The sequence below is a fragment of the Dipodomys ordii genome, unplaced genomic scaffold (genome assembly GCF_000151885.1).
Source record: "Dipodomys ordii isolate 6190 unplaced genomic scaffold, Dord_2.0 Scaffold47, whole genome shotgun sequence".
In the NCBI taxonomy this organism is placed as follows: domain Eukaryota; kingdom Metazoa; phylum Chordata; class Mammalia; order Rodentia; family Heteromyidae; genus Dipodomys; species Dipodomys ordii.
Window position 1 is genome coordinate 796786 of NW_012267263.1, and position 26031 is coordinate 822816.

General features: G+C 37.9%; 1 protein-coding gene across 1 annotated transcript in view; it reads right to left on the reverse strand.

Annotated features, from left to right (window-relative positions):
- Nucleotides 1–308: 308 nt before the first annotated feature.
- Nucleotides 309–26031, reverse strand: part of Tmem87b (transmembrane protein 87B) — a 51994-nt gene continuing 26271 nt past the window's right edge. Inside the window, exons 8-18 of the mRNA XM_013019712.1 lie at nucleotides 24618–24717; nucleotides 20518–20611; nucleotides 18421–18492; nucleotides 12017–12125; nucleotides 11675–11733; nucleotides 10355–10458; nucleotides 8292–8365; nucleotides 5815–5885; nucleotides 4539–4591; nucleotides 1821–1851; nucleotides 309–513 (exon numbers count right to left, since the gene is read on the reverse strand). Of these exons, the coding sequence (XP_012875166.1) occupies nucleotides 454–513; nucleotides 1821–1851; nucleotides 4539–4591; nucleotides 5815–5885; nucleotides 8292–8365; nucleotides 10355–10458; nucleotides 11675–11733; nucleotides 12017–12125; nucleotides 18421–18492; nucleotides 20518–20611; nucleotides 24618–24717 (827 nt within the window). The 3' untranslated portion in view covers nucleotides 309–453. The remainder of the gene's footprint in view (nucleotides 514–1820; nucleotides 1852–4538; nucleotides 4592–5814; nucleotides 5886–8291; nucleotides 8366–10354; nucleotides 10459–11674; nucleotides 11734–12016; nucleotides 12126–18420; nucleotides 18493–20517; nucleotides 20612–24617; nucleotides 24718–26031) is intronic.

A 26031-nucleotide genomic window follows, 5' to 3' on the forward strand; every position in this document is an offset into this window, starting at 1 on the left:
TCATTGAATCTAGTAACTATAAATCTACAAGATGGAGACAATACAGTACACCTCAAAAATACATTATCTCAAAAATGAGAAGAAAAAATAGGAGTGTTTATATAATTTAAACAAATCTGAAATAGTCATATTTTCCAGAGAAAAGAAGACCCAAATCCATATTCCTGTCACTGCCACCTAACAAGTATTTGTGCATATCTCAGTGTCATAATACTTTTCTCAGATTATTTCCAAATCCAGGCAGGTAAAAGAAATTAAGCTGACATTTAAAAGTTGGCTTTATGGCAACAATAAAAAAATCTTCCCACTTGAATTCTTCAGTTTAATAAAAAGACTTCCAAGATAACTAACACAGTGAGAACTTATTACGTTATATCACAACAAAGCTCTCTTTCAGTCTTCACGAAAGATGATCCTTTACCATTAACTGAGTTTCAATTACACAGGTTCCAATCACATTATCTTTTCTGAAGAGAACATTTTTTCAGCTATTTCAGATCTGGTCATAATTTCCTGAAAGTGAAAAAATTTGTGTTAAGATATTGATGATATACCCAACTCTAACAAAATCATTTGCTCTTGCAAAAATCACAATTTAATTTTTTCAATAGCCATAGTTACGAGAAAGTATACAATGCAGAAAATAAAAAACCATGCAACAGACCCTCTCTAACAATGTAATCAATTATTCTGAGAAGGTCAGAGAATTTTCAGTTTCTGCTACCTGGAAAACATGCCAAGTTTTAGCTCTTCAGGGAGAGGCAGAAACTGAGCTAAAATGGACTTCTCAGGCTTAGCTCATCTCACTGAATTAATGTTTTTAAAACTATAAATCAATTATTTATCAAATGAGTATTTTAAATAATCCTTTAAAAATAATTCTGTAGCACATGAATTTAGAGAATCATAAATCTTGAAGTTTAACTGGAGTGTGGCCTTCCTAAGCCTTTTCATTCTGCTGTGTTTAAATCAGGACCCAGATGCAAAACTTGCTTTCCTCATCTTTTACCACACCATGCCCTGCTCTCCTTATATCTTACATCCACCAAGACATTACTACTCTCCCTCTCTTCTCTTCCATCATATGAGCTGATGTTCCATGTTTTTATCCCTTCATTGCTACACTTCACACTTCACCCTGCCCTGTAACTGACCTTGCTTCCACAAACTTGCCTAAATCCAAACAAATTTGTTCAGTAAATCCAAGTGAGAAAAACTTCATATACTAAGCTCATAAGATATCAGAGTATCAAAGATTAAGCTGCCACATTAAAATATTCTCTTCTTGGGCACTGGTGGTTCACGCCTATAATAATCCTAGCTATTCAGGAGGCAGAGATCTGAGGACTGCAGTTTGAAGCCAGCCCAAGCAGGAAAGTTAGACTCTCATCTCCAATGAACCACTAGAAAAACTGGAAGTGGCGCGGTGGCTCAAAGTGGTAGAATGCTAGACTTGAGAAAAAAAAAAACCTCAGGAACAGTACCTCAGCCCTGAGTTCAAGCCCCATGACTGACTCAATTAATTAATTAATTAAGTTAAATAAATCCTCTTATCCTATATACAAAATATTAGAAAAATCACACATTAAAAACTCAGAAAAGTTCTTTCACACCAACAAGCATTTATCTTGCTTCTGTTTCAAATGAATAGTTGATACATAAATCCTTTATCCTTTACCAGAATGCATCAATTCATAGCATCCTTCTATTTCTTCAACCAATAATTTTTAAAAAAATCTTTCAGAATTTCTTTCTGAAATACATTTCTACTTTTGAAAATAAAAATAACAGTTCTAAGTAGATAAGTAAAAATGTGTTACCTCATCTGAATCCACTAATACTGGAAGGGCCCTAAAAGAAAAAAGTGAGAGTGCTTAAGAGTAATGCCAAATGGGACCAAATTGTGGAACAGTTACACAATTAAAAACTATACAGACAAAAAAAACAGATGAGTGGTTGAGGGATAAAGTTTTTTTTGTTGCTGTTGTTTTTTTGTTTTGTCAGTCATGGGGCTTTAACTCTGGGCCTGGACACTGTCCCTCAGCTCTTCAGCTTAAGGCTAGCACTCTACCACTTGAGTCACAATGCCACTTCTGGCTTTTTCTGCTTATGTGGTGCTGAGAAATCGAACCCAGGGCCTCATGCATGCAAGGCAAGCACTTTACCACTGAGCCACCTTCCCAGCCCTTGAGGAATAATGTTTTAAAACCTGACAGAACCTATAGTTAAAAGTTCTGAGTGTCAGCCGGGTGCTGGTGGCTTATACCTGTAATCCTAGCTACTCAGGAAGCTGAGATCTGAGGATCAAGGTTCAAAGCCAGCCCAGTCAGGAAAGTTTGTGAGACTCTTATCTCCAATTAATCACCAGAAAACCTGAAGTGGCACTGTGGCTCAAGTGGCAGGTGCTCACCAAGAGTTGAAGATCTAAGGGACAGAGCTCAGCCCCAGAGTTCAAGCCCTACAACCAACCAAAAAAAAAAAAAAAAAGCATTGTGTCAACAGGATCTTTGAGAAAGTAGGCTCCCTTTCTGGGAAGGCAATAGGAATAGGAAATTTAGGATATTACCATTTTTGTATTTATTTTTCAATTTGGGAGCGACATACCTATTTAGGATGTGTGTACTCTCTAGAATGTGTGAAACAACGCGAGAAAAAGAAAAAGAGACAGAAATAAAACAAACTTTTGAGGAATGGTAATACAAATAAAAACCAGAGATTTAAAAATATTCAATGCGCTTAGTGTAGCCTCAGCCTGCAATGGAGCTTTATGGAGGAGAGCCTGAAACAAAAGTCTGTGTGTCAAAGTCATGAAGGTCATGAAAGATGTGCTGAGTACCCAAGTTAGTCCAGATTTCTATATCCATAGTACTCTCCTTTAAAAAGGAAGACAATATAAATATACTTTCCCTATCATAAAACTGAGAAAATATGTTGTTAGTAAACCCATATAACAAGAAACAATAAAGAATGATCTATGGGAGGAAGTACTTAGCTGAGAAATACAGGAAGGTAAGAAGAAATGCACATACACAAATTTTCCTTTTCTGCTGATTGGAAAAATGTATGATTAGTATCAGTTCTAGGCATGGATTTCAGCTAATACCAGTCACTCAACCACTTAGTTCAATGATTAGCTCATCAAAACCACAATGAGAGAATGCTTCATAGCCATTGACAGAGATAACATAAAAAGGGAGCCAATAACAAGCGCTGGCAGAGACATGGAGAAGCTGGAACTCTCATATCTTACTGACAGGAATATAAAATAAAGCAGTTACTTGGAAATCCTTAACAATCCCCTAGAAGGTTAAAAATTACATAATGTAGCAATTCCACTTCTAGGTATATGGCAAGAGAAATGTTTGTGCACCCTATCCAAAATCATCATAAAATTGAAAAGATAAAATGATAAAAAAATGAAATGAAAACAAATTCACCACATAAAATAAAACCCATATAATATATAGGATGACAAAGAAGACTTTTCCTCAAACTCCAACAAACAGGAGCTAGTCAAATGACATTCTTTGATATGTTGAAAAAAAAAACAACTATCTACCACAAATTTTACACCCCACCAAAAACAACTTTCAAAAACTCAAACAAGCCAGGCACTGGTGGCTTATGGCTATAATCCTAGCTACTTAGGAGGCTGAGCTCTGAGGACTGCAGTTCATAGCCAGTCTGGGCAGACTCTTATCTCTCATTAACCACCATAAAACCAGAAGTGGCGCGGCAGCTTAAGTGGTAAAGTGCTAGCCTTGAGCTGAAGATCTCAGAGACAGTGCCCAGGCCCAGAGTTCAAGCCCCATGACTAACCAAAAAACAAAACAACAAAAACAACTCAAACGAAACTTGTTTAACCATAGATTGTCAGACTCATTTCAGGCACACTTGTACTAGAAGAAATACAAAGGAAACAACACAAGCAAAAGGATTATCATACTAAACATACTAGACAGAACTGTCTAAACAGAAGCCAAACTAGTGGAAAGTAAGGACTGATGTATGGAAAGTTACCATAGTTGGCTCTTTTTGCCTTCACTGTGAAACATCTGTCTGGAATTTGCATGGAACAGGACACAGATAAGGAGGACCTTGAAGTTCCAAATTCACAGAGAAGATTCCAATGAACTCTATTTCCTATGCTGACACGCCTTTAAAAGCTACCGTACAATGTAAGATATGGTGTTTATATGTTGTTCATTTTTTAAAGTTTTAAATGTTCGAACTTTTCCATAATAGAAAATTAAAACAACAGCAAAAGGATCTTGAAAACTGTAGGGGAGAAAAGGCTGGCGTTTGACAGAGATCTGAGTATTAAGATCATTGCTGATAATGATACAGGGGAAAGAGCCTCAGCCAGGACTCTGCTTTCTGTAAAGGCTTTGGTAGATTGGTAAGAAGTACATCAGCTGTTCATGGGTGGGGAGAGCATATAAAAACATACGGAGAAGTGAGCTTTGAAAAACCACAATGCAAAGGACTATCCCTTTAAACCACACCCTGAAGTTTATACTTTAAAAGAGGATATTTACACATCTGTGAATGAAGAGGGAATATTTTCTTCCACCCATTTCAGATCTTCATCCTGTAGAAATATATTCATATTTAGCATGTAGTTAATATCATCTAAATGTGCAATTTCCTAATGGAATGTGAAACCTAAGTATTTAAACTCAAATGCATATGACATCTTTTAGTTGATACACATATCCTAAAAAAATTCGAACATATACCATACAGAAATTATGCCCAATTATTGACAAACCAGAAACTGATTTCAGATTTCTGTATTGCTTGGCTTTACCTAAATGCATAGAGGTTTTATTTTAGTTTGTTAATTTGTTTTGTGTCCTGAGAAACTGTAATAAATATATAAAGACAAGAAATAGAAGAACTAGCAAGATATTGTCTTGTATTAATTTTTTTTCTTCACACTACTACTAGTTTGTTCAAGTTTTTTTTCTTCAGTCTTGGTGTTTGAAGTCAGGGTTTACCATCTCTTTTAGCATCAGGCATTACTTTGCTGCTTTTTTTTTGGTCCAGGGCTAGCCTCAGACTCAGATCTTCCTACTTAGGATTTTTCTTTAATAAAAATCATTCCCATGAAATGTTTACAAATACTGAACTTTAAGTTACCTTAGAGAGAGGACCCAACTCTAAACAATGAAATTCACTTATGTTCATAGACATTTTCTGCACAGGAAGGTAATCGTTTATACATTTGTAAGAATTTTATGGAATTTTGCACTAGTGCTTCATTCAACAGCTTGGGATTCCATATGTCCAGATTACAGAAAGGTTACCTATGGCTTTGCCACCAGGTAACTAAAACCATAATAATATTTCAAAAAACATTAGTTATCATAAAACAAGTCAAAGAACACATTTTATAGAATTACAAGCTAGTGCCAGTGGCTTATGCCTGTAATCCTTACTAGTCAGGAGACAGATCTGAGGATCACAGTTTGAAGCCAGCCCAGGCAGAAAAGTCCCTATGCGACTCCTCTCTCCAATTAACCTCCTAAAACCAGAAGTAGCACTGTGGCTCAAGTGGTAGAATGCTAGCCTTGAGCTGAAGAGTTAAGGGACAGCAGAGTTTAAGCCCCATGACTGACAAGGAAAAAAAAAAAGGCTTTAAAAAACCACTTTATCACACTAAGAAGTTAAACTAGTATTGTAATGTGGCAACAGTATTTTTATACCGAGCAATATAAAACAAAACAATACTTAATATTCTTATGACAACTGATAAACAGGACAATGGCAGATCTCTGAGGTATAAAGACTATTAGAAAACACAGTACTCACAAAGTTTTCAGAAGTAGGCTTAGCTGTTCCATTGGAAACAGTTTTTGAGGCTCTTAATTTTATTCCTTCAGCTATAATGAGAAACAGTATAAAGTTACAAAATGGTATGGTTCTACCGTCACATTTTATAAGCCATTAAGAAAAAGTTCTTTTGGGGCTGGGAAGGTGGCTCAGTGGTAGAGCGCTTGCCTTGCAATGCATGAGGCCCTGGGTTTGATTCCTCAGCACCACATAAGCAAAAAGAAAAAAGCTGGGAGTGGTGCTGTGGCTCAAGTGGTAGAGTGCTAGCCTTGAGCTGAAGAGCTGAGGGACAGGGCCCATGCCCAGAGTTCAGGCCCCACAACCGGACCCCCCCAAAAAAAATAAGAAAAAGTTCTTTTTTCTACAGGAAAATAGTGGTGACTTTTGGCCAGGGTTCTGGTTTTAATTTGTCATCTGGAAATGCAGAAAAGAGGTGGAAAAAGTAAATAGGTTTTTAAGAAACTTGATACATAATATATTGTACATATTTATGGGGTAAAGTACGCTTTTCAATACATGCATTTAATGAAATTACGATCAAATCAGGTTGCATAACAAGCTATTACTTCCTTGTGTCAGGAACATTCAAAATCCTCTATTTTGAAATTTTTAATAAATTATTAACTATAGTCACATGCAAGTACAATCTTGGTTTAAAAAAAAAGCAGTAACTAGTTCATTATTAAAGATAGTTCCAGCTGGGAAGTTTTTTCATAGCATTCTATGGTTTGCTGAGTTGTTTTCTATATGCATCTACTGGCCATTCTTCTTTTTGAATATGCTGACTTACACTGAGTTTGATTCTCAAACAGTTATAACAGGTTTGCAGCCTTGGGATAAATTCCTCTTGATGATGATAGTTTTTCCATATTTTGCTAAGTCTTATTTTCTAATATATTAAAATGATTTCTATGCTTCCATTAATTAATGACATCAGTCTATAATATTTTTCTTGTAATGTCTTTATGAAATTTTGGCATCTAAGTGGTACTGGCCTTATGAACGGGTTGGGAAGTATGCCTCCCAGTGGTTACTTCATCCAATTGCAACTTATTAAACAAGTTGTTCATGGTATTACTTTACATGCCCCTTTATATTGCAGTAATGTCCTATTATTTCCAACATTAGAAATCTGTCTTTTGGTACTTGTATTGTTTTTATTTCTCACTTAGGCTACCTAGCAGCAAATGAATTCTTACTAATCCTTTAAAGAAACTGTTTTTGACTCTATTCATTTTCTCTATTGTATTTTTTGTTGCAGCATTTAACTCCATCATTTCTTTCATTTAAAAACTCTAATCTCACTTTTTCACTCTTAAGGTGAATATATAGGTCACTAATTTTATATGCTTCAAATGGTGGTTTTTTCAGTATCTTGTTGAGACTAGCTACCAATACAAAAAAAATCTGTCCAATACACTTCACCTAATTATCATTATTACTGGAGGCCAGAACTTTCATACAGTCCATGATTAATATCTTAATCATGAAAACTTTTCAGATTTCTTTTAATAAGGACAGAAAAACATACAAAATTAATTGCAGATAAGACTAAGATGAAAAAAGTTGAAAACAAAGTAGAGAGACACACTAACTACATAACCATTTTTGCTGCCTGGGTAGGCCTAAACATAAGTTGATGGTATTTTAGATAAGTGACAGTACAAAACAAATGAAAAGTAATATAGCTAACAAAGAGAAGCCAGATTAAAAGGCAAAATGTAACAGAAAAAATACTATCAAAATAAAAGTTACATACTTATGTTGCCTTAACAAATGCTTACTTGGAATATTATAATAAAATTAAAATGAGAAAATGTTAAGTAGAAATTAAAAGAATGAAAGAACCAATGGTTCATGCCTGAAATCCTAGCACCTCAGGAAGCTGAGATCCAGAGGATAGAAGTTTCAAGCTGGGTCAGGCAGAAATGTCTGGGAAACTGTCTCTAAAATAAGTAGCAAAGAGCTGGGCTAAAAGCATGGCTCAGTGGTAAAGTACCAGCTGAGCAAGCAGAAGCCCCAAGTTCAAATACCAGTACGAGCAACAACAACAAAGACTGAAATAAAAACAGCAATGTAACTATAATTAGAAAAGGTCTGGGAATGACCAGGAAAGTATAAAAACAATTCAAAGATCAAGAAGAAACTCATCAATCACCACTTGGAAGACGAATACTTTCCAGGCTCTCAGCCTAGGACAACCCACACCATCCTGTGGAAAAGCAGTTACCTGCTTTAGTACTTTAAGAGCAAATGAGTAACCAGAGCTCAAACTACATTATAATCTCAAAATGTTAACTATTAACTTGTCTTGTTATTAGTATAAATGTTTCTATGGTTTAAAAAGCCTTTAAATATTTTGAAAAGACTTTAAATGACATATATGACCATGTATCATAGATATACAATCTTGCAATTACAGTATGTACAATACTTAATTTAAAAATATCACTCACTTAAATTTTCAGATGTTACCATGAATTCTTCAACTTCATCATCAGAATCATCTATTAAGGGCATGAATGCATATCTATACAAAAACAAGGAGTAGGTTCACTATTGTGGTTGAATCCCCTCAGCTTTCATTCTGTATCTAAAATGGTCATTATATATTTATTTTATTTATTTATTTATTGTCAGTCATGGGCTTGAACTCTAAGCCTGGATGCTGTCCTTCAGCTCTTCAGCTCAAGGCTAGCATTCTACCACTTGAGCCCAGGGCCTCATGCATGGGAGGCAAGCACTCTACTACTGAGCTATCTTCCCAGCCCTCATTATATGTATTTTAAAGATCTACATTTTTTAAAGTTTCTTAAAAATTAAAATAATAAAAATATGCTACTCACAAGTTAGCTAGAATTACTATGAAGAAACTATGAAAAGGAAGTTCTGAAGTCCTGTTGATACAGCAAAACCAGTTAAAATCTATCTAAGAAGCAAGTCTGCAAAATACAAGGGAACTTTCTGATGTACTTCTTTCTCCAAGACAAGTGCACCTCCCTGCCCACCATGTTTTAGCTTTCCCCTTCATAAAAGAGGTGTCAATCTAATCGGTGAAAATAAAACCCATGGATGGAGCCACTTCCACTAAGTTATACCCACACCTTCCTCTCAAAAACTCTACTGATTGTTAATAGATATAACTTCATTAAAGGTCTTTTTTTGGGGGGTGGGGTCAGTTGTGGGGCCTGAACTCTGGGCCTGGGCACTCTCAGTTCTTTAGCTCAAGGCTAGCGCTCTACCACTTGAGCCACAGCACCACTTCCAGCTTTTTCTGCTTACTTGGTGCTGAGGAATCTAACCCAAGGGCCTCATGCATGCGAGGCAAGCACTCTACCACTGAGCCACCTTCCCAGTCCCTTAAAAGGTCTTTTTAAAATATCTATTAATTTTTTTTGTCAGATATGAGGCTTGAACTCAGGGCCTGAGTGCTGTCCCTAGTGCTCTACCACTTTGAGCCACAATGCCATTTCTGGTTTTCTAGTGGTTAATTGGAAATAAGAGTCTCACAGGGCTTTCCTGGGGCAATGGCTCACAATTTTTCAATTACCTATTAATTTTATGGGTGTTTTTGCTTCACAAGCCAAGATAGATGTCCATTTACAACATCTAATAATTGGGGATCACTTTTATAAGTTGCTACATTCACATTATACTGTGCCTTTAAAAGCAATGTGGTATGCTGGGCAACACTGGCTTGGCTCATACCTGTAATCCTAACTATTCATGAAGATGAGATCTGGAGGATCTCAGTTTAAGCTATCCCAGTCAGAAAAGTCTGAGAAACATCATCTGCAAAGTACCTGGAAAAAAGCTGGGCTCAGGGTATAATAGCTCACTGAGGGGCAGAGTACCAGCTGAACAAGCAAGCCATATGAACATTAGGGACTGAGTTTAAAAAGCAGGTATACCAGCAAAACAGGAAAAACAAGTATTGTGTGGTAGCTCTATAAGATGATAAAAATAATCTACTTCATTTATTTTTATTATTTTGGAGGTATTGGGGCTTGAACTCTGGGCCTTGTACTCTACAACTACCTCCCAAACTCTTTGGTATTAGTTATATTTTTAATAAGGTCTTGCATTTGGATTTCAGATTTTTAAATTAGGGATGCTTAACCAGTAAAGTCCAAAGCCTAAACAATACTCCAAAATCTAAACAATTCTCAGTTGAAAACATTTCTATACCAAGCATCTTGGATAAAGGATGCTCAATGTGTAGTACTAACCAAACTGGCCTCCATACTATACCATGTTATACTTTCTCAATAACCCCAAAACATGCATTCTTTCACAGCTCAATCTTATTCTACTCCTGTCTTAAAGATTTCCCTTTTCCACCTTCCCTGTACTGCTTTATGCATCTCTTCTTCAGTGCTGCATTTGGTTTTACTCTTTACTTGACTATATTCTGCTTAAAAGTAGAAATGCTTCCTCATAGTTTTTATGAATGTGTTTTTGACATTATAGAAAATCAACAAATGCCTGCCAACTTAAATTCCCAATGTTAATTAAATACCTTTGATTATTTGCTGATGGCCTCCACAAAAACATTATTACAATAAGGATAAGTGAAAAAAGGAAGCTCCAAAATGCATCATCAACCCAGAGCTCCATCCAGTCCTAAAGGATAATTTAAACATGAAAAGTTAATTTTTTGACAGACATCTAGATTTCCATTCAAACAGTAAATAATGTCAAGCACTAAAGATATTTCTTAACCAAATAAACAAGTCTGTATTATTCAAGTTTTAAAGACCTGTTTAATGTTGTATACATTCACTTCCATAACATTTTAGGGTTAAGTCTCAAAGCACCCATACTTCAAGAGGAAATTCTGACAGTGATTCCAAACCAGAATGCTCTTCTAACAGATTTGAATGTTCTTCACAATTCATCCCAGGTGAAGAATATGTCAGCATTCATTCATTAAGGAAATCTATTAGAAGCTAGATCACCCTAAAAGTGTCATTTTCAGACGGTTGCATATTAATTTGAGTACATAAAAGTATAACCTTTACAAGAAAAAAAATTAACAGAAAGATTTGGGAAACAAAAAAATCTAAAACATATACTTAGAATTTCAAGTTAAGAATACAAACATAAGAAAACGGTAGGAATTTCCAGAAGGTTCTGCCTCCTTTTTCATTCAACTGTCCTAAACACAGAGCAGCTCAGAATTCTGATTACTCATGTAGAATTAGTGACAATCTGAATTGTAAACCACAAAAGAGGGTTTTCCTATTCTAAGCTCAAGAAGTATTTGCTCTCCCTCATAGAGAACCTATGGGGAACACCTGCCAAAGATGAGTATCATCAGAGAAACAGGTCAGACACAAAAGGGTCCTGTTTGGGTAGAGTTATGCTTAACAGGTGCAAAGGTTCTGGTTCTCTCTGGCAAGGAGAAACAATGCTTTGAAGGGGAGAGGAAAGTATCACCTAATCTTACAGTGGGGTGGGAAGGGAAAGAAGAACTCTTCTCTTCTTCTCTTGTTCAGCATGCTGGAGATCAAATACTAGGACCTGGTGGATGCTAGGCAGGGGCCTTGCCTCTGAGCTATTTATTACCCTATCCATTTCCTCTTAAACTATGTAAGAAGAGAATTCTTTTTCAAAATATAAGAAAACAAGTTGAGGAAAAAGACATGATAGGAGATGGCAATTTAGTATGACCTTTTTCAGATTCATTTAAAAGAAACAAAAGGCTTGATAATTCTATACAAAATAATTCAAAGAAAAAGGAAAATTTCTACTAAAATTACCATATTAAAAAGAAAATTCCACAAAATAAAATAGTATAACTAAAAATGACAAGGGCTTAATAGGAAACTTTACTTACGGACTGGCATTTTGCAATTCTAAATGTCTTAGTTGTCCACACCATAAACACTATAGAGGCTGAAAGACACAAAGTTACCTTTAAAACAACATGTAACACTAAAATAATTTTTTTTTTTTGCCAGTCCTGGAGCTTGAACTCTGGGCCTGGGCACTGCCCTTGAGCTTCTTTGGCTCAAGGCTAGTGCTCTACCACTTGAGCCACAGAATTTCAGCTTTTTTCTGTGTATGTGGTACTGATGGATGGAACCCAGGGGTTCATGCATGCAAGGCAAGCACTCTACCACTGAGCCACCTTCCCAGCCTAAAATAATTATTATAGTAAGAAAAATAAATAGCTTACCAAGTACAGCAAATATAAGAGTATTAGTAAAGTGTCTATACAATGAAAACTTCACTGTGTTCTTTCTTAGCCTTAGAGTCTTCATAGTCTGTGCCAAACTTATGAAAATGTGAAAAGAGTTAAGGAAAAACATTTTCAATGATAATGAACTGTTTATAAAAACAGAAGAGGTCTTCTAATATATTTCCAAAGTTATTAATCACAACTATACCTCCTTAAATTTAAGCAAATAAAAACACAAAATATTATCCTAATATTCATAATCATGATACTCATGTTACACAGAGTTTGCTTTATAATTCTTTTTTTTCTGAAATAAGTGAACAAAGTTCAAAGGAAAACAATGTAAGCAAGAAGACCTGTGATGGGTTCCTGGAAAGGCAAGCTCCTGCAGCCCAGGGCACCACAGCTGAGCTGAGCTCTCAGCTCAGACACTTCTGATAGGTTGCAGTACCACATGCGTTTGCCCTGTGCATCTTGTGCTTTGCTCCCTCCCACCCTTCATCCTTCCCTTTCCTTTCTTCCTTGCCTGCCTATGCCCTGTGCCTCTTGTGCTTTGTTCCTTTCTTCTTTTACTTCCATTCTCCTTCCCTTCCCTTCTTCCCTCTCTTCCTTCCTTCCTTCCTTCCCCTTTCCTTTTTTCCTCTCCCCCTTCTCTCTTTCTTCTTTCTATCCCTTTCTTTTAGGCTATTCTTAGGTTATATAATTAAGAAGTCAATTTATCTATCAATTCCATTTTATAAATTAAAAAAACCTGAAATATGTCAAATAAAACAAATCTGAACTAAGCAGGGGAGAGATTTCATTAGGAAGATTATTGTAGTGGGGAGAAGATTCCTGCAATTAGAGGAATACTAGAACTGTAAGATCTTCAAGCCCCAAAAGCCCAAGAAAAGGGCTTCAAGAGAGCAAGAAACAAGGCTAAAAGCAGCAGGAATGGGGAGTGGGTGGCCTAACTGGACACACTGTCCAGGTCTTTCCTTAAGATCTGTGGTTCTCAGCAGAGGACCATATGGAAGGTTGTGTGCCAGTTCAAGCTATTAGTGAGTCAAAGTTCAGGGCTTTGGGAAGGTCAGTTTTTGTTCAGATTGGCCAGTGGATATGCAGAATTCAATTAATCATTTATGAGTGAACAAGGGGAAATTTTGAGGGTCTGGGTCTGGCTTTATCTAGGTAAGCTAGGGAGTTATCTTGTAGTCTGACCCAAGTCTTGTATGGAAAAGCATTTCTCTGCAATAGGGGGTTCCCAAAACACAGATGGGGCCGGGGTGGGGAAGAGGAACAGAGTTCCCATTTCTGTTTTCCAGGAGCACAGGGCTCAGGTGAAAGTCAACGTTGCTAAGATGAAGAAACATTTTTTTTTTTTTTTTTCGGTCGTGGGGCTTGACCTCTGGGCCTGGGCGCTGTCCCTCAGCTCTTCAGCTCAAGGCAGCGCTCTACCACTTGAGCTACAGCACCACTTCCGGTTTTCTGGTGGTTTATTGGAGATAGGAGTCTCACGGTCTCTCCTCCCGGGCTGGTTTTGAACCGAGATCCTCAGATCTCAGCCTCCTGAGTAGCTAGGATTACAGGCGTGAGCCACCAGCGCCCGACAACATAAGGACTTTTTTAAACTGAGTCCTCAGCTTAGCAGTGAAGCAGGATTCAGGGAGATGGTTGCCCTCATACGCAACCCCTCTTCAGGGCAGACACAATAGCAGAGTTGAGCAAAAAAATGCAAGTAGCATATTTATGTCCACTTTAAACTCTAAATACCTCAATAACTGAAAGACTTTATTTCCAGCCAGCCAGGCATCAGGTGTCTCACAGCTGTAAGACTAGCTACTTAGGAGGCTAAACCTGAAGATCATGCTTTGAAGCCACCCAGGAAAGTCCTCTTATTCCAAAAAGTTGGAAGTGGCGCTGTGGCTCAAGTGGTAGAGCGCTCGCCTTGAGCTGAAGAGCTGAGGGACAGCGCCCAGGCCCAGCGTACAAACCCCAAGACAAAAAAAAGAAATAAAAATATCAAAAACATCTTGGAAACTGCTTAAGGTTTGTTTATAAAATACTTACAAAGTTAGGTGATGTTTAAGCCATCCCCTGCCCCCACACACACATCCCCCCTCCACCCTTGTACCCCCAATCTCTTAAAGAAAAGCATTAGAAAAGCTTGCTTCATCCCAGGGTTGCAGTGAGAAGAGAATGGCAGGAACTACTGTAGTAAGAAAGGATATCCACCAGCACAAGCCAGAGTCAAGGAGAGACAGGGGGAGGCTGGCCAGAAGAACAAGATCAGAATCATTCGCCTGCAGCAAAACAGCAATACAAATTAAAAAGCAAAAAAGACAGGAACCAACAAATAAGCAGGAAGGGTGGGGACATGACAAACATTACAGCCTTTGAATTTTCCAGGCTAATTTTTCTAATACTTGATTATAGAGTTAAGATTCTTACAGGATTGGCTATACTTAAACATTGCATTTATTAAAGTCAGAGAAGGTAGGGTCATTATCAAATTCTCTATATATTTACAATAGTCCTTTTTTAAATGTTTTTGCTTGTCATTTGTAATCACTTAGAAACTTGGTTTTCCTACAGAAAATGGGACTTTTTTTACTTTAATCAAAACTTACAAAACTTGAAGGTAAACCCCACAAATTCAAGTTCAAGTGGAAATGGAAACTAGATTTTCTTTCTCCCACCATGAAGCACTAAACAAGATAATTTTACTTTCTAGTTTTCTTCATGACTATTTTAAGTAAATCACATATTTCATTGTGCTTTCCTTATCTTCTCACACCAATTTGGCTCTGGCATGTCCTAAAGTTAAGGCTGCCACACAATGGGAGAATTCAGATGCCAAAGAATTGTAGAGAAGATGGAGCAGCTCCTCTGGAATTTTCTGTAGTGTATCATTGGATGTTTTTTCTATGAACTACAATGAGGATACTTAAAAAGAAATCTTTGATATACATATCTACAAATCACCAAGGCAAAGAATACTACAAATTCTTTCAAAGTGCAAAGTGTACAGCTCAATTACTGGTCAAAACAAAATTTTTTTTGGGGGGGGGTCAGTTGTGGGGCTTGAACTCTGGGCCTGAGTGCTGTCTCTCAGCTCTTCAGCTCAAGGGTAGCGATCTACCACTTGAGCTACAGCGCCACTTCCGGTTTTCTGGTGCTTTACTGGAGATAAAAAGTTTCACAGACTTTCTTGCCTGGGCTGGCTTTGAACTGTGATCCTCAGATCTCAGCCTCCTGAGTAGCTAGGACTACAGGCATGAGCCACCGGTGCCCAGCTCCAAATTTTTTTTTAATTTAATTTAATTTTTTTACTGGTCAAAATTTCAAGCAATAAACAATTTGCAAGAAGAGACAATCCAAATTGAATAGATTGCTTAGACTCACTTTCTAAACACAGGAAATAAAGTAAGGCAGTAAAATCTAGAGATTCGAATCAACCTCTACCCTCCCAATTCCAGGTGTGTTTACTCCTCTTGTCCTTTCCTCAGGACAGTGTGTACCCTAATATGCTGTGCAGTCAAGCAGAACTTAGCCCGGCACAGAGCTGGTGCACTGCTTACATGGTATCTTTACATATTTTCTAGTGTAGAAGAGTGAAAAGGTTACACGAAGAAGTTAAGTATATTACTTTTGGAAAGAGCAGATTTATTTACCTATCATTTGATTCAGTAAAGCTGGACTCTAAATCTAAACTAATAGCTGCGAATATAAATACAGCAAGCTTTTAAAGCAAGTTCAGTCAGAACTAACTTTTAAAATCAGGTATTATTTATAACTATGCTTCTCAGATTCTGAATGGACCCATGCATGAGTCAGAATTTTATTTATTTTATTTGCCAGTCCTGCAGCTTGAACTCTGGGCCTATGCACTGTTCCTGAGCTTCTTTTGCTTAACACTAGCACTCTACCACTTGAGCCACAGAGCCACTTCCAACTTTTTCTGTTTATGTGGTACTGAAGAATCGAACTCAGGATTTCATGCATGCTAGAAAATCATTCTACTACTAAGCCGTATTCTCAGACCTAACTCAGGAAATTTTAATGGCTCCTGTGTGAGGTATGCTTTGTAAAAGGAGGCTCTACATTTTTCATCAGATTTTTCAAAGGCTTTTCTCATTTTGAATCTTAGTTCAAATATAGTTCAGAACTACTTCTCTGAAGAGTAAATTAAAATTCTGTTTGTGCCTAGGAATGTAGCTCAGTGGTATAGCACTTGCCTAGCATGTGTATCGCCCTGGGTTCAATCACCAGTATCAAAAAAAAATTTTAACTGGAAGGATACTAGGAATTCATAAGTTTTTTAAGGAATACATGGGCTAGACACAGTGGCTCAAGCCTGTGATCCTACCAACTTGGGATTAGGAATCACAGTTTAAGGCCAGCCTAGGCAATGCCCCAGCACAGTGACCTATTATCCCAGCTATAGGAAAAACACAGTGACTGGGAGCAGTGACATATGCCTGTCATTCCCAGCAACATGGGGTAACATAAGGAGGAGGATCACAGGCAAGGCTGGCCTGGAAATGAGACACTACATTGAAAATAACCAATAGAAAAAGGGGCTGGAAGTATGGCTCAAGTAGGAGAGCACCTGCCTAGCAAGTGTGAGGTCCTGAGTTCAACCCCCAATGCTGCCAAAAGAAAAAAAGCAAAAAGGGACAGGTCAGGCTTAGAAAACAAACCACATGGGACTCTAAGAAGTCCCTCGGCAGTGCTGCATTTGCTAGGCCTGCAAAAATGGAGACTTTTCCTATGGAGAGGATATTCAGGCAAGTTCAAGCCCTCTGGCCCTTTCTGTATGGCACATAGATGAGAAAATGTAAAAGAATAAAGGGCCAGGTGCTGGTGGCTCACGCCTGCAATCCTAACTACTCAGGAGGCTGAGATCTGAGGATCACAGTTCAAAGCCAGCCCACGCAGGAAAGTCTGTGAGACTCTTATCTCCAATTAACCACCAGAATACCAGAAGAGGTGCTGTGGCTCAAGTGGAAGCACGCTCGCGTTGAGCTGAAGAGCTCAGGGATAGTGCCCAGGCCAAGGGTTCAAGCCCCACAACCAACAACACAACAACAAAAGAATAAAGGAAAGCATAAAAGAAAATTCAATGTCAAACAATAAAGATAGCAAAAAACAGTGAAAATGAAAGGACACAGATATGAAATCTATCTAATAGGAAAGAATTCTGATAAAGACACATACAGAAGAAGCATAAAAATTATGTTCGGGAACATCTATATTCTGTTCTAACCAAGCCACGTTTTCTGTACAATTTTTCATTTTCACTAGTGCCACCAATGAGTCATTGAGAAGCCTCTGGAGGACCCAGTTGCCATTTGCCTCTGAAACTTCTGCTGCTGCCAACATGCCTGGGACCCTCTACCTTCACAGATCTGTTCTGTTCCTGGCTATCTTGACCTCTGGCCTTAGGCAAGACCAGCTTTCTGAAGCACTGGCCACTGTTGGCAATCACCTCTTAATCTCCCCAACTCTTTCTCTGCCACTATGGCAGTTTCTGACTCTTCCAGCTCCTTTAACCAGCTGTTCCTCCCAGATAGGTCTTTCTCCCCATAAGGCACCACTATGGTCTAGTCTATATGTTCTCCAGCCTCTTCACCGTTAAAACTTCCTCCTGACCTTCATCAACTATTCAAACCCTCTTGCAAACCAAGGCTTTAATTTCCAACTCCATTTTTCATCTAAGTGCCCTAGCCCTAGGTTATCTAAATCTAGTCCATTATAGCCTCTCCTCTAAATTCATTGCTTAAGAATGGCAGTGCTGCCCCTGGAAATCCCAATGGCGCAACCATTTCCAACATGTCTAGCAATTACACTTTCCTCATTTTCCCTACACCATTTCTGACCCCTCATTCTGCTTTAGACAGCTGCAAATGACTCCTCAGTCTAGTAAGACTTCTTGCCTCTAATCTCTTTTTCAAGTCATTTTCTTCTATCATCTGATTCTTTGAACCATAGAGTTCATCATGTTACTCCATGCTACTCACTTGAAGCCTCATTTGTTTTCTGTGCTCTTCCTTCAGAAGGGACTTTCCCTTGTGGCCCCATGTACATGATTCTCTTGGCTCCAAGAAAGCTCTCCTTGGAATTCTGCCACTACTATCCCTTTATAGTTTCATGCTTCCAACTGTTCATTCTCCTCCATTTTCCCCAGAATGCCTTTCTCCCAATTCTCTTCCTAGTAAGCTCCTATTTGTCCTACCTGTCTCAGTTTAAATGTTGCTATCTTTGTTAAGTCTTTCCTGATTTTTATGCTAGAATACTGTCTCTTTTCCCTCTACTCACACATCATCATTTTATATTTCATTCTATCATTATTATAAATTTTTTAAAATCTGATTTTCATGATACAAATAACTATTCTTGAAGGACAGAGTAAAGGATATGAACCATACAAAAATGGAGTCAATAACTGCCAAAATAATGTCTCCCAAAACAACCGCTAAGTGTTTAGAACCCTGAAAAATAAAATTGGGGGAAAAAAATCTGAATCTGTAAGTTCCATTACAGCATAGCAATTATGATGTCATGAAGAAACACAATTTAGCTTATTTCATTACTTTAATAGTTCATTTCTTTTTTCTTTTGTTTGTCAGTTCTGGGGCTTGAACTCAGAGCCTGGGTGCTGTCCCTGAGCCTCTGTGCTCAAGGCTAGCACTCTACCACTTGAGCCACAGTGCCACTTGTAAATATTTCATTTCTTAAGACATTTGTTTAGTACACAAAACTTCTGTTTTGGCAACAGCAAATGTTAACTTGTTCCAACTTACTTCATGTTAAGTAAAATTATTACTTATATCACAGTGTAAAACTGTTATAGACTGTCAAATAGAAAGCATCATGCCTCCCATCTCACTTGGGTGAGCCATTTCAACCTCCTCCCTCTTCATACCACCTAAAGCCAGGGCTAGTACTTAAATGGACTCCTAGCCTCCCCTGAACTTATTGTAAAGGGACATACAAAATTCAAGCAAAAAGCAAAATAAGGGAAGGGGGCTGTGTGGAAGGGCATAAACTGGAAATTAGGTATTTACTCTGATAATGATATTTAAGACAGTTATAATGCATGTGCTACATTTATATGGGGGACATTTATTTTTTCCATTTTCTTTTCAACAAAGTTCATTATGAAATACATTTGTGTGTTTATGTATTTGGTTCTTCATTTTATAAAGGTAAAACTAAATATGCTCAAAGATTAAATGACCAGGTACACAATACACAGCATGAAAGATGTATCAAGAACAATAGAAAAAGGTCTGCTTTACAACAATACTAAATAAATGTCAGATCAAGGGATGTGAAATAAATTTATATGGAAGCATACAGATTAACTACCTTACTTATAAATCTAATCTAAAAGGCACTGGGTAAAATGAAAGGTTCTTTGAATCAAGTAATATACAATAAATTTTTGGGTTTTTAAAAACAGAATTCAAGGGCTAACACTTACTAGGCAAACACTCTACCAAATGAGCCATGACCCCAATCCTTTTAGCTTTTCTTAGTTTGTTTTTCAGATAGGTTTTTGTGCTTTTTACCCAGACTGGCCTAGGATTTTGATCCTCCTATCTTTGCCTAATACCTCTGAGTAGCTGGGATTACAAACAGATGTGTACTACCAGCCCTAGCTATAGAAAGGTTCCTAATCATTCCATCCTCAACCGCTTACTAAGAAAATCTAAAGCTAGGAATCTAGGGGTCTTCACTGACAATAATGTTTCTCTAGAGAGTAAAATATTGGTGCTAATATTATCAGATCTTCTTCACCTGAATGTTACCTGCTGACAACTCTAATAGTAGGGTCTTCTGAATCCCCTAAATAGCAAGTCCTCAAGAAGTGAGAGTATTAAATGTAATGTTTACATGCCTGAAGGCTATGATTCACTTTTAATCTTTTTAACTTTCTGTTTTGAACATATGCTGTTAAATCCAAGATTAAGGAAGGTATGCATAGACTGTAAGGACAGAAGCAATGTTCTTTAAAAGAATAATATGCAGCCGGGCACCAGAGGCTCATGCCTGTAATCCCAGCTGAGATCTGAGGATTTCAGTTCAAAGCCAACCCGGGTAGGAAAGTCTGTGAAACTGTTATCTCCAATTAAGTGGTACTATGGCTCAAGTGGTAGAGCGCTCGCCTTGAGCTGAAGAGCTGAGGGACAGCGCCCAGGCCCATAGTTCAAGCCCCATGACTGACAAAAAAAAAAGAAAATAGAATATGCACATTTCTGAATGGAGCTAATCCTGGGACAATATGACTATATCCGTCACAATCAATCATTTCAGCTTAGGAATGTTTTATTTAGCCTTTTCCTTCAGGAAGTATTTTAAAACAAAAGAGAAATATATCACAGAATAAGGCTCATATTAGATCTTTTCCCTTAAATTTTTATCTTTAAAATATCACTTCAAGAATTATAAAGTAAAATCACTTTCACACCAATAACAAAAAGAAATGGTAGAGGAATTAATACAGTTTTTACCCCAATGACTCTCATTACACCTTCAATAGCTGCAAAGATCAAGTAAAGCAGTCCCAGTCCAACCACTCGGTGCATGACTGTTCCTAAACGGGGCCTGGAGAGAATAAGAGGACACAGACAAAACAGGAGTCACTAGAATGCATACTAATAAGTTTTTTTTTAAAAAAAGGCAACATTTCCAATACCAAAGAAGGTACTGTCTAATCCAATCAGTGTACTCATGTCTCTGGGATTCTTCATAGGAGTCAGTGTACTCTGTGTTCCCAGGAGAATCAGGCCTGGGAGCACCAGGTTTTCCACTAGGACCCAAACCTGTACAGATACCTAGGAAGAAAAATATCTGAGACCACCAAGGTCTTTGCTGAAGTTCAAGACATATAATGAACATAACAAGTAGCATTTACTTGTCTTATTTTTGGCAGAACTGGGGCTTGAATTTAGGCCTCTGTGCTTTCTAGGCAGGTACTCATCACTGTCACTTGAACTATGTCCCAGCCCTTTTGGATTGAGATGGGGCCTCATGAGATTTTTCCTCAGGCCTTGAACCTTGATCATTCTGATCTCTGCTTCCTGAGTAGCTGGGATTATAGGCATGAAATACTATACCTAGCTTAAAATAACATTTTTGAATTTTGGCACCAGTCCTGGGTCTTGAACTCAGGTTCTGGGCACTGTCCCTGAGCATTTGTGCTCAAAGATAGCCCTCCACCATTTGAGCCAAGTTCCACTTCTGGCTTTTTTGGTAATTAATTGTGGATAAGAGTTTCATGAACTTTCTTGCCTTTGCTGGTTTCAAACTGGGATCCTCAGCTTTCAGCCTCCTGAGTAATTAGGATTACAGGTGTGAGAGCCAGCAGCACTAGACTACATTTCTGACCCTTAAAATATGAGTTTATATATTAACTAAAGTATGGTATTTACAGGGGAGAAATCAAGAAAATGAATACCAGGAAACTGAGGTCAAGGGCAGGGAATATAGACTAATAAAGAGAGGAAGGGGGAGAGAATGTAGTCATAATATTCAATGCATGTTCCATGAAATTAAGAAAATTGAGGAGGAACTGGTTTGGGAAGGATAAGGAAAATTATGAAAGGGGTGTCACTCAACATACATTGTATTTATAAACTGATTTATTGAATGGCAACTTCTTTGTACAACTAAAGATAATAAAAATATAAGAAAAATGAAAAATGTTATGAAAATGGAAAGATGGCTTTATATTAACAATTTGGAAGTAGAAGGGAAATCAGATGATACATGATATGAATTGCATATATATATATATATATATGCAATCTCAGTATTTATCTAAGTAAAATGTTTTACTTATATATTTTACATATACAAACAAAATAATTTTATTTTAAAGCTATTTATTTATTTATTTTGTGTGCTAATCCTGGGCTTGAATTCAGGGCCTGGAGCTGAGTTTGTTTTGTTTAAGGCTGTTGCTCTACCACTTGAAACATAGCTCCACTTGGTTTTTTTTACACATATATTTTAAAATACATAACTCTCTTTTGCTGGGTGCTGGTGATTCATGTCTATAATCCTAGGTACTAGGGAGGCTAGGATCTGAGGATTGTGATTTGAAGCCAGCTGAGGTGCTAGTGGCTCATATCTATAATGCTAGCTATTCAGGAGGCTGGGATCTAAGGATTGTGGTTTGAGGCCAGCTTGGGCAGAAAAATCTGTGAGAGTCTTATCTCCAATTAACCACAGGGGAAAAAAAAAAAAAGAAAAAAAGCCAGAAGTGGAGCTGTGGCTCAAGTGGTAGTGTGTCAGCCTCGAGCAAAAATGCTCAGGACAGCACCCAGGCCCTGAGTTCATACTCTAGTACTGGCACAAACAAACTTCTCAGAGTAATTTGAAGAAAAAACTGGTTTTGAGAACATACTTAAAACAGTCATTGTAAAACAGATTAAACTGATGCTCATAGTTCATGGCTAAGGCTATTCACCTCATTTGCTGACTCTAAATGCTGACTCTTTATTACCAGAACCACAAACTGCAAAAAAATTCTCACTTCGTAAAATACATTGTGCCATTCCCCACCAGCTTGCTCTCCTATTGCTTTTATAACCCTACAACCTGGGGTCCATAACCAGGCTAATAAAGCACAGAAAGATTACTAAACAAGAGGCCTCCATAGGACTCAAATCTTGGTGCAGAAGAAGCAGACAATAAATACCAATGCACATATCACATATCAAATGGTCTTATAAAAAGGGCAAAAATGGAGTGACAGGTGGTATGTACTGCTAGAAATCCTGAACAGGACATGCTCCTTGGAGATGATAATAAAGACCTCAAGGAAATGAGAAGGCAAGTCCTGCCTGCTCAGGGAAAGGGCTCACAGGAACTAGAACGTTAGCAGGATGGAGCAAGTGGTCACAATAGCAATAGAATAATCACAGAAAGGAATTGGACAAAATAATGAGCAGTGAAGTAGTGAGAGCTTATTTTTAAAGGATCATCTCAGACACTGGTGTTTGGCTACCAAAGGTAGAAGCAGGGAAACTAGTGAAGAGACAACTGAAGTGGTCCAGGCAGGACCACTTCAAGCCCAGTGGCTTGAGCAGGGTAGCAACTGCAAACAAGACAGTAAGGACTGCAAACAGGATGGGAAGGGCTCATTCTGGGTATATCCTGAAGTTACAGTCATGGATATGTATGATAGGGCCTTCGAGTACAAATCACAAAGCAGAGGCCTAAGGCCTCAGGCAGGGACACTCCAAGGTTTGGGCTCAGAAGACAAAGAGGGTTTACTAGAGACTGGGAAGGAGTAGCCAGTGATGTGAGAGCATAATATTAAATGAGCTGGAAACCAAGCAAAACCAAGTGCCATGACTGAAGCTGCCAGCAGGCACTTGGATCAAAGTTGAGCAGGTCCATACAACTAGGTAAGGGGAGGTCATGATGAGCTGACAAGAGCAGTTTCAACGAAGCAAAGACAGTAAGAACTCACTAAAGTAGGTTACGGACAGTAATGCTGCACAGGTGGAAGAGAAATGAGGCAGAATATATGAAGCTCAGGGAGGGTTTTGCTTTTAAAGACAGAAAAAGCAACGAGCTGAGAGAATGGCCACCAGGGAGTAAAACTCATGTTGTAGGAGCTTCCTGCAAATGGTTCCAAACCAATTATTATGGGAGTAGATCAAGCCATGAATTAAGAAGAAAGCCATGGAGTGAGCCTAGGCAGTGTGGTCCAATGTTCTCAGGCAAATTTTCCTCTGAGATGTAAGTCCCAAAGTAGATAAAAAGCTGATTTATCAAGAGTGAGTGAGAAGCATTATTCCAGACTACTTGGTGATCTTCTTGGCAAATACCAGAGGCCACACCAGGGTGAAAAACAACTGAGGTTGACCTAGTAGATAAAGGAGGATGAGAGATGAAAAATATATAATCTAAAACTGAGACTATGAAAAAACACAAGAATCAGCAGTTGAGATGAGGTGAAGGTTGAGGGCACGAAAGGTGGGGAAGGGAGCTCAGGATCAGCCACATAGGCACATAAAGTGCTAAGGACAAAGACAGTGAAGGAAGGCTCTGAGTGAAGGGCTGAGCAGGGAAACTGGAAGTCCATGGATGATTTCTATGTCTTAAAGCGGTCTTGTCTGAAGGCTTTAGCTTCTAGAAACCAGAAGCTCTTTGTGAAGAACAGTGGTCTGAAAAGGAAGAGGGTAAAGACAAAAGGTTCTCACATTTTTGTGCCCAGTGAGTAAAGGCAGGCTTTATTTGAAAACCTTGCTGATATGGTATTTAATTAAACATTTTTAAATGTACTGTCTAAAAAGCAAAAATGATTTCAACTTCAAGAATTCAAAACCTTTAAGGTAATATAAAATATAAAAACCTAAAGAGGGATAAAAATGAGGGAGGGATAACAAGTGAGACAAGAAATGTACTCACTACCTTACTTATGTAACTATCACCCCTCTGTGCATTACCTTGACAATAAAATTAAAACTTTAAAAATCTATGAGCATTTGTATTATAACATTAAGAAATTTCAAGTTTCATAAAAGTCATTATGCAGACCTACTGAATCACTAAACTGGAGGAGACCTGGTTATCTTCCCAATGCACTAATACTTACTTCACAATGCCATAGCCCAAGCTCACAATGATCACAAGGAGACGAGCCAATGTCCTTTTAATCGCAGATATCAACTCCGCAAATATCAATAAACCTTGGGCTGAGAGGAAGAAAAATAATATAATTTACTGTATATACATATGGAGATCTTCCAACCAATGCAAATTACGTATAACTAGATTCTAAACTCACACTATTGGCTACTATATTAGATTTAAAAGCCACTTAATCCAATTGATGTAAAGAGAAAGTCACACTCCTTGAAGAATTTACTCCACATCTGACCAGCTCTACCAGGGAAAGCTTTCTCCTAACAACGTTTTTATTTTTCACTTTCATGATAAACAGAACTGCATCCCTTTTCTTGCTGTTCATTTGAAAGCCCTAATGTCCTTTGCAGTTCTCCTTTCTCCAGGAAGCCTTTGATACCTATTCATCTAAAATGCTCACATCAGTGTTAAGAAGCTTACCTAGCTTGTGTGATATAACAAACATATTTGTTATGTTCCTACTGTGTAGATATAAAAGTAAAAGAGACACTTTGGTCCCACTCTGTATGGACCTTGTACTCTGGTTAGGCCAAGTAAGAATTTAGTATGGTTAAGAGATGGGTAAAGTAATCTCAAGACTAGGGGGAAGAGGTGAAAGATGGTCTTGAAAAACTTACTGAAAGTGACACCTAAGTCAGGACTGAAGGCCAAATTGAAGCTAAATATTTGGGGAAAGAAAAGAGCAAAGCAAATGCAATGGTCCATGCAAAAACATGGAGAAAAGAGGAAAAGCATATATGTTGTAATATGTACAGTTTGCTATAGCTGCAGTAAAGAGCAATGTCAGATGTCAAGACAAGAACATGGTCAACAGGGTGGGATTATTTATGTGGGACTTGGGGTCTGTTATGATGTTAACAGTAATGGGAAGACAGTAATACTAAACCGAAGAATAAAGGGGGGATTAGTACTACAGCCCAGGGACTAATTCTGGCCCTGTATCTACTTTATAAATGAAGTTTTATTGCCTATTTGTTTACCAGTTGTTTGTGGCTGCTTTTATGCTACAACAGCAGTGCTGAGTAGTTAAATACAATGGATACCATATGGTCTTCAAAGCCAAGAATATTTATTACATGGCCTTTACAGAAAAAGGTTGCTGGTTGCTGGAATAAAATAGATGACTTTTATTAAGATGGTCCTACCTAAAATGGCTTAGAGAAAATAAGACTAAGAGTGGGGGAAATGCTTAGGAGGGTATTTCAGAAACCCAGGTCAGACAATCAGAGGAGTGATGGAGAGAACAGGCAATAGATACTGGATCAAACCAGCTGTGGCTAAAGTCCTATCTTCTCCATGGCATGTACATGCTACATGCTCTCTTTCTCTGTTATAAGTTCCTCTTCTAACAAATTTCCCTATTA